The following is a 15,530-nucleotide window of genomic DNA, read 5'->3' on the forward strand; positions in this document are numbered from 1 at the left end:
GTGGCAGGATGTGCACACATTCGCTATAAAGTATCAGAAAGTCAGCTTAGTGGGGTGGTGTGATTGACAGCTCACCTGCACCCACACATCTGGTAGAAGGAGAACAAAAGCTAGTTTCTTAATGTATTTCTTTAGCTGAATCTGTATCGAAAAAGGACGTTTTTCTGTATCTTTAAAAGGCAATTATTAGGTTATTTAATTTGTTGACATCTCAACCTCACATGACATTCGCCCCACACAACGTAAAAAAATATCATTACAATATCCAATTTCCTGGACCAAATAAAACAAAAATATCCAGCTTTCTGCTTTCTAGGAATGCAAGTCATGATTCTCAGATAGCAGGTGAATACAATGTAAGATATGTTCTCGTTATCATGAGCAATCTGACTGGATAAGAGCACATCCACAACTCTTTAAGTCAAAACCCACATTACAAATAGTTAGAAATCCTCAGTTTGCCCTTCATCCAACCTATAGTTTGGAAATATGTTCTTTTATAACTCCTCCCACTGAGGTTCCTCTCCACCAATGAGATGAATTCCCTCTCTGCAACATCTGGACACTCACCAGTACCGTCGACGGAGGCGCTCAGCATGTCGTTGTCGGGCCAGATGTGCTCGACTCCGCTGTCCCGCATCTCGTCGTCTTCCTCCTCCTTGGAGAGCAAGCCGTGGCTCTCGGCCCGCGGGGAATTCTCCGGGTTGGTGAGGCTGGCCGGGCTGCCTGTACCGTTGATCAGGGGGTCTTCCTCGGACACCAGCAGCTTGTCTTCCTCCTCCGTCTCTGAGCCGGTCTCAACCACATTCTCGTAGTTCAGAGCTGAAACACACAGAGAGGAAGGAAGAAAGGTCAGTACAGGAGAGAAATCATCCTTATGATCAAGAGAAACATTTCTGATGAGTAATGTAGGCGTATCTACTTTAACATAAATGACAGAGGAATCTGATTTCAGCTTGTTTTTTGAAATTGAGGTTTATTCCCAGATTTAAAAAGGTCACCCCACATCACTGCTCGGTCCAAGGCGTAGGCGCTTTTTTTTTTTCTTTTTGGGTTACACCCCAATTACAGCATCCGCGACTGGAATCTGTGACTGAACCGCAGCGGTGGGCAGACAGCTGTCGAGGAGATGCGAGCCAAAATAGCCACTAATTTTCAGTCCTGCTAACATGCCTAGGATGCCAACGAGCTGCACCTTTCAGGACGGCTCTGCTCCCAAACATACCCGTCACGTTTCACATGCTCGGCATACCTCGTACAATATAACAAATGTAGTCGGTATGCATACGAAAGGCTCAACTTATAGTCGTTTAGATTATTCATCACATTTGCATTGCCACTGAACCGTGTTTCCTAACATAAGAAAATATGACAGGGCCTTGAGGGCGCACATTCAAGGACACACACACCCTTACACACACTCCAGGGCCCGCCCGGTTCCACACACATATGCCTGCTTTTCCTAAAATAGCTGGCCTGTAAATAAGGGGCTGTGAACTCAATCAAAGGTGGCTTCGCGTGCATATTTGTCACCGACGTCGGCAGGTTCTTCGCCGCGGAGTAAATTGTGGCAGAAAGGGCCGTCAGAAGACTTATTGGAGGGGCGCAGATGGAGCGCGAGGGCGAGCCAGAAACATGGCATCACATGGGGACACACCTCATTGGCAGCTTGTGCAAGAATGTTCTGCGGTATGAGCCAATCATGGGAAGACCCAGACTTTGAGCCACCATAGTGACGCTTTTTAATGTGCTTTAGCTGAATTTATGCTCCTGAGTAATAAAGAAAAGCTGGAGCGAGCTCATAAGTCTTTGATGAAAAATCAACAATCTAATAGCTTGGAGAACGTTTTAGCGTGTACATAAATAGTGTATAATATGCCTCACATTGTGTATTCGACGGGCTTAATTACACTTTATGTGCCTTCCGAGGTCTAAAAGTGTCCCTGCCTCTTGAACTCTCCCAGATTCAAGAGTGCTGAGCAGATGAAGTCCGTGCATTTCCGAAGACGTTATACATATCAAAAGATAAGCCTCGCCACATCTCCTCCCAACACGTCTCCGTACGACCGACTGGTCCGCACTTGCCTTCAGCGAACAACTGCACAACAGGTGCAAATTAAAATGAAAACAGGGCTTTCAAACGTGGGAGGGGGGAGGGCGGCGGGGTGGGAGGAGGGGATGGCAGGCAGGCTGGAGGGGGGGGGGTGGTGGGGGAGGAGGGTGGGAGTGTGGTGACCTGCCTCGAATACCAATCGACGGAAGAAACAAAACCTTTTCAAGAGGTGTGATCACAAGGGTTTAGGCAAGTTCAGACTCAGTAATGCCCCTCCGAGATGACAAAAAGGCAATGCAGGCTGGAGACCCCGAGTGGAGAGAGATTCCTGGGTGGTCCAAATCTACCTAGGTACAATTGATATTAAGTCTTTATATGAAATATTATATATTTATTTCAAAGCCTATACCTGTTTGACTTCAACAATCAAAACACTTTGTCAAATCGGGGAAATTCTCATCTTGACGTCCCCTCAAAACAACAAGATTATCATTTTGGAAGTTGTGACCCTTCACCCCTGAGGTTTTGAACCTTTTCTCAGCAATGTCCCATCAGCTCTGTGTCCCCCCCCCCACCCCCCCCCCCCCCAGCCTCGAGAGAAGGAGGGGGTGGGTAGAACAAAAGGCCAAGAGGCTTGGGAAGCTATCAACCCGTTGCTGTGAACCTGATCTCTGGATGCAGATTCAATGACGGCGAGCAGGGGCCGGCTGAATGAAATTATCTAAGGCTGGACAGGTTTTAAAGGGCCCATTCTTCCCCAATAAAAGGAGCGAGGGAGCTTCTTTTTGTTTAGCAACACATCCACCGCGGCAACGCACACCGTTCTGACTTCAATCCTCCCGCATAGGGAATGAGGGAATGCATTGTCCAAATCTGCACAACAAACTTTCCGGAAAAATCCTGGATAAGTTTTTAACACATTTTTCTATCTCCTGCTGTTTCATGTGACGTCTTGTTCTGAAGTTTGCAGAACACATTTAAGCACGGGGGGGGGGGGGGGGGGGCGTTTGAACTGTCTCCGAAAAGCTACAGTAGAAGCAATCTTCTCCGAACGTCAGCTGTCTCCTCCGCATTCAACGTATACCTCCAAGAAGGCAAAATGACAGTGGGGTGCTCGTCAAGTCAAACGTGTAGTATTAACGTCAAGAAAGCCGCCATTGTTTAGGTGCCACCGTTGACAAGAGCCTCTCCCTCTGCGAGCACGAAGCATCTATTGGTATTGTGTCACGCAACAAAGTAATTCTAACCTACTAATATTTCACAGGCAGTTATTTCGCCCCCCTCCCCCGAACCTCGCTCTTAATCAGTCTTTTGTGTTGCTGAGACAAAGAAAAGATAGTGTTTACTTCTCCAAAGAAACCTCTCCTTTTTCTTACCTTAAGTGTCATGCTAACAAAAGCAATTGCGGTTGGTGTTTTACAAAATCGTGCTACCTGCGTTTCGGCTAAATAAAAGGAGCCTGTTTGACTTGTCGTGCTGATAATTAAATTGACACAGCGCAACTCTTGTTTAATATCGGGTTTTAAACTATCTGACATAACCCTTTCACAGGCTTGGCATTATTCTGTCACTCAGGGAAGAGTAAAGAGCGCAGAGGAATATTGTATATTGATCAAGATGGTTGGAAGCATCAGCAGTGACAGCCTGAGAGAGGAGCACAGAGTGGGAGAAAGTCTTATTAAAATCTCATCATTTCTTTGATGAAGATAAATAAAAAAAACAATGGCACAGGGCAATGCTTCAGCTCTGGCAGTCGTATTCTGCACATACTGAGGAGCCGGTGGAATGAATTTAGTGTCGGGGAAACAAACTCCAAATCTAAAATGATTGTATTTACAAAGCGTCAGGTTTGACAGCCGACAAATGGCTCCAGTGATCAAAAACGCCTTTAATGTTGGACTCATAATTGACTGCTGCAAAACCCAGAGATAACTCACTCCCTGTTCGCGTTTGACAGCAGTTGTCTGACCACATGCTGCATTCAAAGACACCAAACACACTCACTCGGAGGAATACACAGCCACCAACGTGTACCTTTGATGTTGACCCATCTGTTTGTCGGGAGAAAACCTTGTATGTATGGTAAGCATGCACGGAATCTCTTTCAAGCTGAGGTAGTGACATCAAGTAAAGTCAAAGATGAGCTTGTGTTTACAGTAAGTCTTCGAGGTGGTGACGGTTTAACTTCTTGAATTGACCAGACAGTCAGTAATGCAACATCATTAAAATTAATTCTAAGATGGATGCAAATTCAAGAAAAAGGGAAACTTATCTCCAATTTAAAACTTATTTTAGCATTGAAATCTTCCCCCGGAAGCTGGGTTCAGAGGTGTCAGACCTGTACTGTGCCGAGGAAAAAACGTTTGACAATGCTAACAGGTATTATCGCATTTATTAAACTTCGCCAGAGCCATCACCCGGAGGACTTTGCGGTGAAAACCCTTCCTGCCGCAGAGCCAGGGAGAAACAGAGCTCTTTCTGTTCGGCAGGCCAGCGGTGGAGGTGATGGCTGCAGGGAGGATGACTAACACCCACGTTCGCGCTCTCACACTAACCCCGGCTGACTTTTTTTTTTTAGTCGAGTGTCGGGGCTTAGCTCCAGGTGACACGCTCGGCCTCCTACGCCGATAATGAGCCAGGACATTCTCCCTATTGGACGATAACTGCTCACGCTCGCTCCCTGTCTCATGAATGTGAGCCAAGCGGATCACCTGGATGGCTGCGAGGGAGATGGAGGAGCAGGAGTGTTAGTCAGTGTGTGTGTGTGTATGTGTGTGTGTGTGTGTGTGTGTGTGTGTGTGTGTGTGTGTGTGTGTGTGTTTGTGTGTGTGTGTGTGTGTGGGAGGGCATTAAGGTGGAAGCGAGGTCGCTGCCTTGTGGCTACGGCCGGCGGTAGTGGATTCTCATCATGACCTTTTGTCTGCCATTGTTCCCGTCTGCAACAGTTTAAACACTTCTCCGTAAGTCCTACTCATGTCGGATGGAAACCTCGCAGGAAGACTCGTTAACTTACTTAAATGTTATATTAAATACTCCTTCTATTAAATCTTATTTCTTGATATATTCTTGTATTTCCCTCTTAATAAGCGCCACAATATAAAAAACTGATATCCAAACAAATGCAGAAGTTATACAATTTATAAAAAGTGTTTCAGTAAATAGAAAATGAGACACACATTATATATAATTCAAGAATATTTTCCTTTTTTTGACAATAAAAAATCATATTTAGATTGAGCTAATACAATTTGACAGCTTAACATACTGAATTAATATTCTTTTAAAGGTTTCATAGCCTCAAATAACTGTTCAACTTGCAAACATTTATATCAGATGTCTTATATTTTAAATGTTCCCCAGGTATTATGTCCGCTAAACAGGGCCCACTGGTGCTGTCTAGGAGCCAGACAAAAGAATGGCAGACATGTTTGGATATTTTGTGCTATCTTGTCTCAGTATAATGGTGTGATCGAGCACAAGGGCCAAATCAGGGCCAAGTCGGTGAAAGGACGGTGGCAGAGGGCAAACAAAAGCCCTGAAAAGAGACAGAGAGAGAGTGAGGGGTGAGGGCAGGGAGGGAGGGGGGGGGGGGCGACTTGGGAGAGACGATGAATGGCGAAAACTCAGTGAAGTGTAAACGCAACCTGGGAGTGTGTGTGTGTGTGTGTCTGTCTGGGCAGCATTAGAGAGGGGGAGGGGGGTGTCGCTGAAAGTGAAGTGAGTGAGTTTGACTGATATGAGTCGTGAAAGACACAAGGTCTTTTGAACTGTCCAAATAAAATGAGGACTTTTATGTATTTAACAGTCAACCTCTCAAACTGTACCACACTGAATAAGAAAATCAACAGTCTGCTTCGACAGCCAGATCATTCAAGATTTACAACCAAATACAGCAAATTACAGCACCTGCCATTTTCTATGTCCTGTTGACCATTAGAGCCTTACACATTAGACCTTTACAGGATGTGTTCCCCTTTAAATCACCACTAACACACCTAAACTACTTCTTATATGTGTTTGTGTTGAAGGGGAAACTTTGCGTCACCACTCATCCGTCAACTCGGAGACCCTCGCAGCACCCACTGACTCTAATTCAATTAAAGTCCCATTTATTTTGCCGGGGAGGCCGGAGCAACAGGCATTGGGGTGGGGGGGGGGGGCAGAGAAAAGCTTCGAGGTTTGCTCAACAGCTCAGAGGTCCCACCTTTGCCGGGTCCTGCACGGATTCAACCATCTGTGCCCCCCCCCCCCTCCTCCCACAGTTCACACATGTTCCTGCCTCCAACAAATGTTCGAAGTAAACCCCCCTCCTCCTCCTCCTCGTCGTCACACAAGCCAAAGAAGAAGAAGAAGAAGAAGAAGAAGAAGAAGAAGAAGAAGAAGAAGAAGAAGAAGAAGAAGAAGAAGAAGAAGAAGAAGAAGAAGAAGAAGAAGAAGAAGAAGAAGAAGAAGAAGAAGAAGAAGAAGAAGAAGAAAAAGGACACACAAAAGCTTCCCCTGGCTGCCCTCAGGACTCCCAGGCCAGGAGAGTGGGAGGGAGGATTTCAGAGAAGAAGAACAGAGTGTTGGTGGGGAAGGGGAGGAAGGGGGGAGGTTTAGAGAGTATATATGTTTTATTCCGACTCAGGTGAGCCTCCCTTTTGCTCGCCTGACACACGTCAAGCAACGGGAAGAGGGGGGGAAAAAACGGTTAAAATTAGAAAATTTAATTTATTTGATAATTTCCCAGAATAATTAGAGTTAATATGGGTTAATTAATATGCAAATCTCTCAGCAGATGTTCGGTAGCAAGGCTGCGCGCGGCTGAGGAAAAACAGCCCCCTTCTACTTTCTCCTGCCTGGTTTTGGCTGTCAGTTATTGGCCCGTAATTACTGTAACTAACCAAACACACACACACACACACAGAGGAGCAAAATAAAACGTTTGCCGGGTGAACTGCTTCCAGTTTTGGGGAGTCGGCGCCGGCTTCACACACACATAAGAGAGACCATCGCTAATTTCCCCTCCACTATAAAGACTCTTTTTATGCTCCGAGCTGAATGAACGCAGCGAGTACTTTAAACAATTTGAAATGTGCGAGGCTTTGTGTGTGCGCCGATGTCTAAATGTAAGTTGTAAAGAAGGAGAGGCAGCAGTGGAGCACCTGCACGTTCTTATGGAACAGAAAACACAGCTAATAAAGCAGATGTGTAGAAGTCTGTCTCACCATAATACACGGATGGGAACATGTTTACTTGTGTGTTTGCATCTGAATAGTGAATGCCATAAACATGCATATATTACTATGAAGAGAAATGCTTGAATAAATACATTCCCAAATTAGTTGATCGATAACTAGAAAAACATGTTTATTTTAAATAGATTTCCTATTTCTTTAAATTCAATAATAAATTCAATATTGTTCACGTTTTCCAAATATACACTCAAGGCATCATTTACATGTGTGTGTCATCATTTAACAATTAATCCATCAGTTCATGGACACATAAATAATTAGATTTTTTTTAATCAAAAAGGTAAAATATTGACTGAATACTGCATTTTTCAATATTTCCTGACTCTTTAAAAACGACATAATGTTTCAATTAGCCTTAGAAATAATCTGACTTGTTATGGGAACAGTCACTGGTTACAGCGCTCACATGTCTCTCCTCTGTGTGTATTCTTGTGGGACGAGGGAAGGGTTACCTTTAATAGAATGATTTAATTCATGAATTCTTCCCTGGGGAGGGAGAGAAATATAAGAGCCTATCTCAGGGTGCTTTGCCAGGGTTCTCCTGTGGTCAGCTCTCTTCAATAATAATGTGTTTCCGATAGTAAGGAGTGTGTTTGTGTGTGTGTGTGTGCCAAAAGCAGAGACTGTTATCTAAATCGTTCTTTCTCTACGGCAGAGTCTCTCTCCCTCTTTCTCCTCTTCCTCCTCCTCCTCCTCCTCCTCCTCCTCCTCCTGCCCAGTCTCAAAGGGACACCGTGGCTCAGTGCCATGAGTCCACGCCCCGGCACACAAAAACACACACACACACACCTACATGGAGCAGCAACATGCATTCATAAAAATAGCCGTGCACACACACACATACATGACCAAGCGGCATGCAGAACATTTTTATAAATAGGAGCACACGCTTTCACACGAGTTAAAAACACACACACACACGCACTAACAGACACACAGCGTGTTCACACACACACACACACACACACTCAGGTGGTGGAATCTGCTGACATGGCCTCGTATCAGGTTAGATTTCGAGGTGGAGCGGGGAGGGGGTGCCAAATTGATAGTCACAGCCTTCTGTTATCAGCTCTGACTGTTTAATATTGAACCCTGGCTTCGTGTGTGTGTGTGTGTGTGTGTGTGTGTGTGTGTGTGTGTGTGTGTGTGTGTGTGTGTGTGATGGCCCCATGAGAGCCGGTGTGGCCTTGCAGTACTTTGTGCGCAGCGCCACCGCGATAACACATCTGCTTTGGGTTCATCTGTTTATGAATCACTCTTATCTGCCCTGGAAGTGCTACACTGCTCCCGAGTGTGTGCGTGTGTGTGTGTGTGTGTGTGTGTGTGTGTGTGTGTGTGTGTGTGTGTGTGTGTGTGTGTGTGTGTGTGTGTGTGTCTGTGTGTGTGTGTGTGTGTGTGTGTGTGTGTGTGTGTGTGTGTCTGTGTGTGTGTGTAAGTGTGAGTGTGTGGGAGTGTATGTCTGTGTTCCTGTGTGTGTTGCTCTGTAAGCTTGTGACATTGTGAGTTGTTGAGAGTAAAACAGGAAGGGGTAGATGGACTTTTGATAGAAAATGGAGAGCAATCACAACTTAAATCTGATTTACATTCGATGAAACCCTTTAAAACACTTTTCTGTGGCTTAAGAGCACTTGTTTATGATTAAGAGAACTACATGAAAGTTACATGACACCTATAGACAGCCACCTTTTCGTGCACCTATGAGGTAACTCTTTCCCTCGCAGCACAGAGAGGCAAAATCAAGCAATTCTTCATCCCTGACGGCCCCCACGTGCCTCGTTTTAATAAAAAAGAATCTATAAAAATAAATTACTTGCACTAAGTATATGCAAATTCAAATGTAAGCAATCATTGCAAAATTAATTTTGCCAGAACTGATTAAAAGCTTTAATAAATCTATATACAGTATTGCGCCAATCTGATATTGTAAATTTATTACGCTCCCTGTAAGATTAATTATAAAGCTACGGTAACATATTGCACTGCCAGGCCAGATTACTGTACTTTTTTGTTAATAACAGTTAAGCAGAACCTGAGCTGTAATTACCGACTAACAGAGGCTTTTGATGCCGATTTCCCTCACCGGGAGGAGGGAGAATGAGATCCAGGCCTAAGAAAGAAACAAATGAAGGCTTCTCCTCTCTATGCATCTATTTTGGAAGGAAAATAATTAATCACTGCTTCAAGTTCATCTTTTAATATTGCAAAATCAAGGGAATACAGGCTGGGAACTGAGGACATGCATTTAAAAAAAAGTGTCCTCATTTGGTCTGTGAGTTAAGCAAGGCACCAACACTAACAGGGTGAGGGGTTGAATTCCCTCTTGAGCAACTCAATAATGTTTCAAAAAAGACAGCAAGATGGTTATTTTTTTTAAAGCAGAGCACCTTGCAGCTGTGTCAGGCATTCATCCCAGACTCTTTCACCTTTTTTCCCTCAGACACCAAACACTGTGGAGCAGCGCAAACAACCGGTTTGATCTGGCCAAGGTTGTTTTGCATTCCTGTCCACGGCAACGGGGCCATGGCCACGTTTATCTCAGAAAAACAGCACCTGAGAGCTAAAACAACAATTTCTCACCGGCTACAGGGCTCCTCAAAAGCAACAAGGGACAGTTTGACTGCTCTGGTTATTATGTGTGATAACAGGATGACCACTTTGCTTTTTCTGTGTCCTTCTTTGACATAAAAGGCAAGCAAAAACAGGACAGAGTGAGACCTCTCGCTGTCATAAAACTCTGCCAGTCACCAGCTGTTTAAAGGTCGATCAATGTGTGTGTGTGTGTGTGTGTGGGGGGGGAATGGAGGGGGGAGTCAAGCAGGGACCTCAGATGGACTAAAGAGATCAGACAGGATGAACCAGGGGGGTGGGGGGGGGGGCCAGGTGAGGGGCCACAGGAGGGTGAGTAGGGGGGATGAGAAGTCTTCCTCTCTGGTCCGAGCCAATCTGGGGGCCCAGGGCCTCATTCACATGGTAATGAGAGTGTAAAATCACATCTGTTACCCCCACACGCACACACACACACACACACACACACACACACACACACACACACACGCACACACGCACGCACGCACGCACGCACGCACGCACGCACGCACGCACGCACGCACGCACGCACGCACGCACGCACGCACGCACGCACAGCAGACCTTTGTCACCTGAATAGCATCCCCACCAGGTATCAAACAACCACCAGGAAATGGAAAGTGTGTATGTGTGTGTGCCTCATCCCCAGCAGGCAACCGGCAAACTGGGCTCTCCAATCAGTAAATCACACACACACACACAGTGGAGAGGTGGCCTGGGCCCTCGCAGAGAGGGAGAGCCCTCTGGAGAAAGGCGACTCTCTGACACTGTTACCAACTTCCCAATTAGCTGCCATCCAGCCAGAGGGGGGAGGCTGTGTGTGTGTGTGTGTGTGTGTAGCGGGGAGGTGGACAGTTAGGGGGCATAGCTTATTGTCACGGCAACGACCCAAGCGTCCAAAAGCATTTCCTGGAAGCGTTTTTCTTTTAGTGGGAAGTTAGAGCCTTCAGGTAGAGGGTGAACATACATAAGAAGAATTTGAAGGATGTAAACATTTCTCCGTTCCGAATCGATTGTGGGTGTGAGTGTGGGATTTGCACACCTTTCTATCTGCGTGTGAGTTGGTGTGTGAGACAGCGCTAGCGGCAAGGTACGCCAGGTGTAAGACAGCAGCGAGATGACACAAGTTAACCTCGCTCTCGATCTCGGTAAACGGCACAAACAGGCGGCCGAGGCCCCAGAGCCCCATGACTTATACATGACGTGGGTGGGAGCAGACCGAGGCATTTTGTTTCCTTTTTTTCCCACTCTTGCCAGTTGCATTTGTTTTCATGTTGTACCTGTCTTTCTTATCCAGCCGCAGGAGGGCGAAAACCACACTTTTAATTACATGGTGGGAGTTGAGGGTGGAAGCGGGAGGAGGGGTCTGTGGGGATGTGGATACCTAGGGCTTTTTCACATACTGTGCTACACCTTAATAAGAAAACTAAAGACCTTAACACAACAGTTCAAAACAACAGCCACCTCCATGTTTACAGGTGCACCCTTTAATACGTCCATTTAAATGATTTGTTTTGTATGAATGAACTCCATTCCTGCCACTTAAATCATCTCCAACTGTCCATTTCAGACAAATACATGAGGTTCCTTTCAGTGAAGTGCAATTATTAGATAATTGGCTTAAATTCCCAGACTGACGACATGCAGTATTAATGTAATAATAAAGGTCAGCTGCATGATAGGTGTAAAGAAATACCCTTATGATGATGTTCAACAAAAGCCAGCTCGGTGAAGGAATGAAATCAAGATATATAATTGTTTTCGGTCAATTTATAATGATGTTTCAGGTATTAATAAGCCCTGAGCGACATTAAGCAAGTCCAGAAGAATTACCACCAACAATAGAATAAGTGGCTCTCACAACCTCTGATGCATTGTTGTGTGCATATATTTAGCAATTTGTCACACTATTATTACATTACCGAGAGCAGTTTGGCGCGTACACACTGTGTACCTTAGGTTTAATAAGATAATTCATCTGACTATGCAGACAAAAATACAAAAGTAAGACATATATTCAATCCTAAATTTCTGTCATATATGTATATGGCTTACATAATTGAGTAGCTCAATTGGCATGACGTGAATGGCTCCAACACACTCTGTAGTCTCCATATACTGTAAGTAAAAAGGAAATTTTGATCTAAGGCTTTTCCCCCCACCTACCCCTGGGTTCTGCCTCCCCGTGTTTCTGTCAATCCTCTGCTTTCTTTTTTGATCAGTGGCTTGAAAGAGTGCAGCATGTGTGAGTGCTCAGGTACCTGGGGTATGCCGAGGTGCTAATTAGCTCAGCAGGATAATTGATGTGTAGATTACACCGTTGAACAAATGCTCTGACTTGTTTGTTCTTCGCACTTCTCAGCCTCGCGCGAGGAAAGAGAAAAAAAAAAAAAAAGAATCCTTCTCGGCAGCACCTCCCACCCCCCTTTTACCTCAGCGCTAATGAACAATTTACCTGCCTTGTAAAGGAGGTGGTTAAGCCTGCCAAGGCAGAGGGGAAACAAAGAGGGGGTTGCACTGGAGTTCATTTCCCACAGGTGGAACTACTGTCTCCTGTGCTTCAAGACCTGCCTCTATTCCCCGGTGATACGGGGCTGGCTGTGGAAGAAGAGTGTGTATATTCGCTTTGCCAAACCCTGAAGGAGAGGATGGCGAGCATACATAATTCCAAAAGGGAAACAATTTAAAAAATGAAAGAGCATGCCATTAAGAGTGCCGGTAGGCTTCCATTGTTCTAACCCCCACCCCCCCACTCCTATAATGCTATTTCCTCCATCTTTTGTCTTTGGGACGCTATTATTAGCCGAGTGCGCACGCGAATAACCTCCCCCTCCCGCCCGCGTCCGTTCAATAGGGTTTGAATTTGCTCATTAACAGCTAAGAATCCGCAAACACATTCGCCGGAGCTTTTGCTACTGCTAATAAACTAATCATGCCCTCTCGTCTAATTGGGAAATAGAATGAGAGCTTCGCCTGAGGATTTTAGGAGCCGGGTTTCTATCGCAGAGAAGTGGAAGTGGAGCCCATTAGCAGGACAGATGTAGAGGCAAAAGGTGAACGGCTGAGATGTCGGCTCTCTGCCACACGGCTGGACCGCCCGTAATCTGTCACCCGCACTGGTTTACAAGTTAAACACATTATTGTGCTTATTGAGTCTCATTTCTAGGCTGCCCTTTTTTTCTCTCCCTGGTGGAGCGCTTACAAACCTGCCACGGAACTGTCACTGCATGCAAGCTATTACCATTTCTCTTAGCAGTCCTGATTAGTCAGGCAGGCCGGGCAGAGAGAGAGCAGAGAAGAGAGAGATAGGGGAACTAAGCCAAGACATAAAGTCTTACACTCATTGTTTCTTGATACTTCCTTCACATCCCTTAGAAACAGCGTCTCAGCGGCTCAACAAGCCCCCAAATGGCTTTATAGGTCTCCAATTTTCACAGCTCCCGGAAGTCATATCATTGCTATTCTCCCTTCTAAGGGGCACATCATTTGCACAGTGTAAATGAAAGGAAATGTGTTCAGCAAGATGTCCAATAATACCGTTAACTCTGTGTTTACCAAGGAATTAAAGCCCACCAGGACATAGTTGAGCCATGAAAAATGCGCTCAATACAACCTCCTTGAAGAAGATCATTTTATTCTCTTGTTATTGTGTTAGTGGCCTTAGGCACCTCGAGTTTGCTATGTCGCTGTGATAAGGGAGAAAAAAGATGAGTTCTCTTTTTTAGATCAACCCTGAACTCCCTGGGACAGATTACCGTGTCATCGAAAACCCGGGGCGGCATGTTTGGACTACACCAGATTGGGAGTCTTGCTGACTAACTGGCAGTTTCCGTCGCCAACCTGATAACTCTCCTCCAACATCCCTCACCCCGGCCCAGCCAGCTAAGCAGGCAGGCACTTTTTTGTTTTGTTTTTCCTCCCTGCCTTTTTCCTGTCGCCATCTCGGTATTTAATCTAACACCGGCAGGCGGCAAGAAGGGTTTACTTTTCCCCCCTCAAAGACAGCATAGCAAGGCAGAGAAGGCAATAGTGGGAGGAAGAGAGCTGAGCACTCAGGCGGGGAGGGACAGGGGAGTCTAGGCAAGGCACAGGAAACCTGGGCCAAGCGTCACTTTTAACAAAAGCCTTTCATCTTTCTCTCCGCTTTCCCTCAAGACAGTGCGCTTCCAGCAGTGGGATCCTTTTAAGTACATACCTGATAAGGGAACTTTTTTTTCTTCCCTTTCGAGAGCACATAAAGGAAAAGAATACCCCTCCCACACACATATACACACATCCCAGTGCAGTTAAAACCCTCTCATCGCTTTGAACGCCAGATACTGTCCCTTTTATCCCCGGCAAGCAGGTTTCCTATGGCTATTAACTCATTCAAAACAGGTAATTACGGCGGGCAAACAGAGACGCCACGGATCAGAGCGAGGCCCACTCCACCTTTGCAATCAAACCCTAAGCTAGCGAGTTAACAGGACAGAGGTAGGCGAGGATCCATTTGCGGATAACTGCGCCTAATCCATTTTAGTCAGGAGTCGCTGTGGCAGGGCTGTGTGTGCGCCGGGGGAGGACCCTTGGGATGTCTCTGATGGAGGGGTCATAAATCACGCAGAAGAAGTTGAAAAAGTCGAGCTCCCACGGAGGGAGAGAGGTAGCAGACTGGCGGGGGTGACGCCCCTCGGAGGAAAACAACTGAGGCTATCATCACCTTAGTTAAAATATCAGCAACCTCAGGACGGCCAGCGAGGGCGGGACGGCCAAACAATGCCCTCTTCCCTGCGGTAGGAGAAGAGAAGGATTCATGCAGAACCTCTGCTGGGTGGTTGTTATTGTGGGACAATTCCCTCAAGTGTAGTTAACATAGCATGAGCCAGTTGGTGGACATTTTTATCCAGACCTTTTTTGCTGCTTACATTTTTAGCATGGAGGATCCCAGTGGGAGTGGGACTACTAGCCTGGCAGACTTGCTCATGGGGAAATGAACCTTTAGCCCTGGCAGAGTTGGCACTTGAGCTCAAATACATAACCCTAACCTTTAACATGTGGTGAAGAAACAAATATGTTGTCTCACTAACTGAGTCATGTTACGAGGGGAATGAGAAAGTGCAGAGAATCTGAACTCAAGTAGGAGCCAAGTAGGCCTTTTGCACCTATCTTCTCATCTGCACAGGAAGTAAATGGCGCCCCAGGGGAGCACTCACTCTTTCCTTCCTCGTCTCCTTTTCTCTCTCCGCTGTTTGTTGTTTCAGGTAATGAAAACAGAGCGGCTGACAGAGACGTTTTCATGTTGTTTTCGTGACCCGAGCGACATGCCGAAGCCTCCCGCAACGCTTGTTCGAGCCAGAGGTGAAGTTTGACAAGGTCCTTAAACATTCTCTTGTCTCCTCCATCTCTCCACTCACATTTTGAAGCAATCTGTTGCATAAGAAAGTCCTTGTATCTATGGTAATGGGCAGCTAATTGATCCCATGGGGTTTCGCTGGCATAGGGAGAACTTATTTACTCTTGCGACAGAGAGATATTTCAGCTCAGACATTTTTTCTCCCTCCCCTCAAGCCTTCCTCTAATGTGACTATAACTCTCAAATTCTCTTATCTGTACAGGGCATGGTAAGGTGCAAAGGGGGCCAATGTCTACACATTTTCCCATTTGAGAAGCATGTG

At 45.8% G+C, this 15,530-nt stretch overlaps 1 protein-coding gene across 2 annotated transcripts in view; it reads right to left on the reverse strand.

The window, feature by feature from the left end:
- Positions 1-15,530, reverse strand: part of zeb2b (zinc finger E-box binding homeobox 2b) — a 78,303-nt gene that overhangs the window by 19,886 nt on the left and 42,887 nt on the right. For both annotated transcript variants that reach the window (XM_034134792.1, XM_034134800.1), the window contains exon 3: positions 571-822. In XM_034134792.1, coding sequence (XP_033990683.1) covers positions 571-822 — 252 coding nt within the window. The remainder of the gene's footprint in view (positions 1-570; positions 823-15,530) is intronic.

Source organism: Trematomus bernacchii, unplaced genomic scaffold, assembly GCF_902827165.1.
Source record: "Trematomus bernacchii unplaced genomic scaffold, fTreBer1.1, whole genome shotgun sequence".
Classification (NCBI taxonomy): Eukaryota; Metazoa; Chordata; class Actinopteri; order Perciformes; family Nototheniidae; genus Trematomus; species Trematomus bernacchii.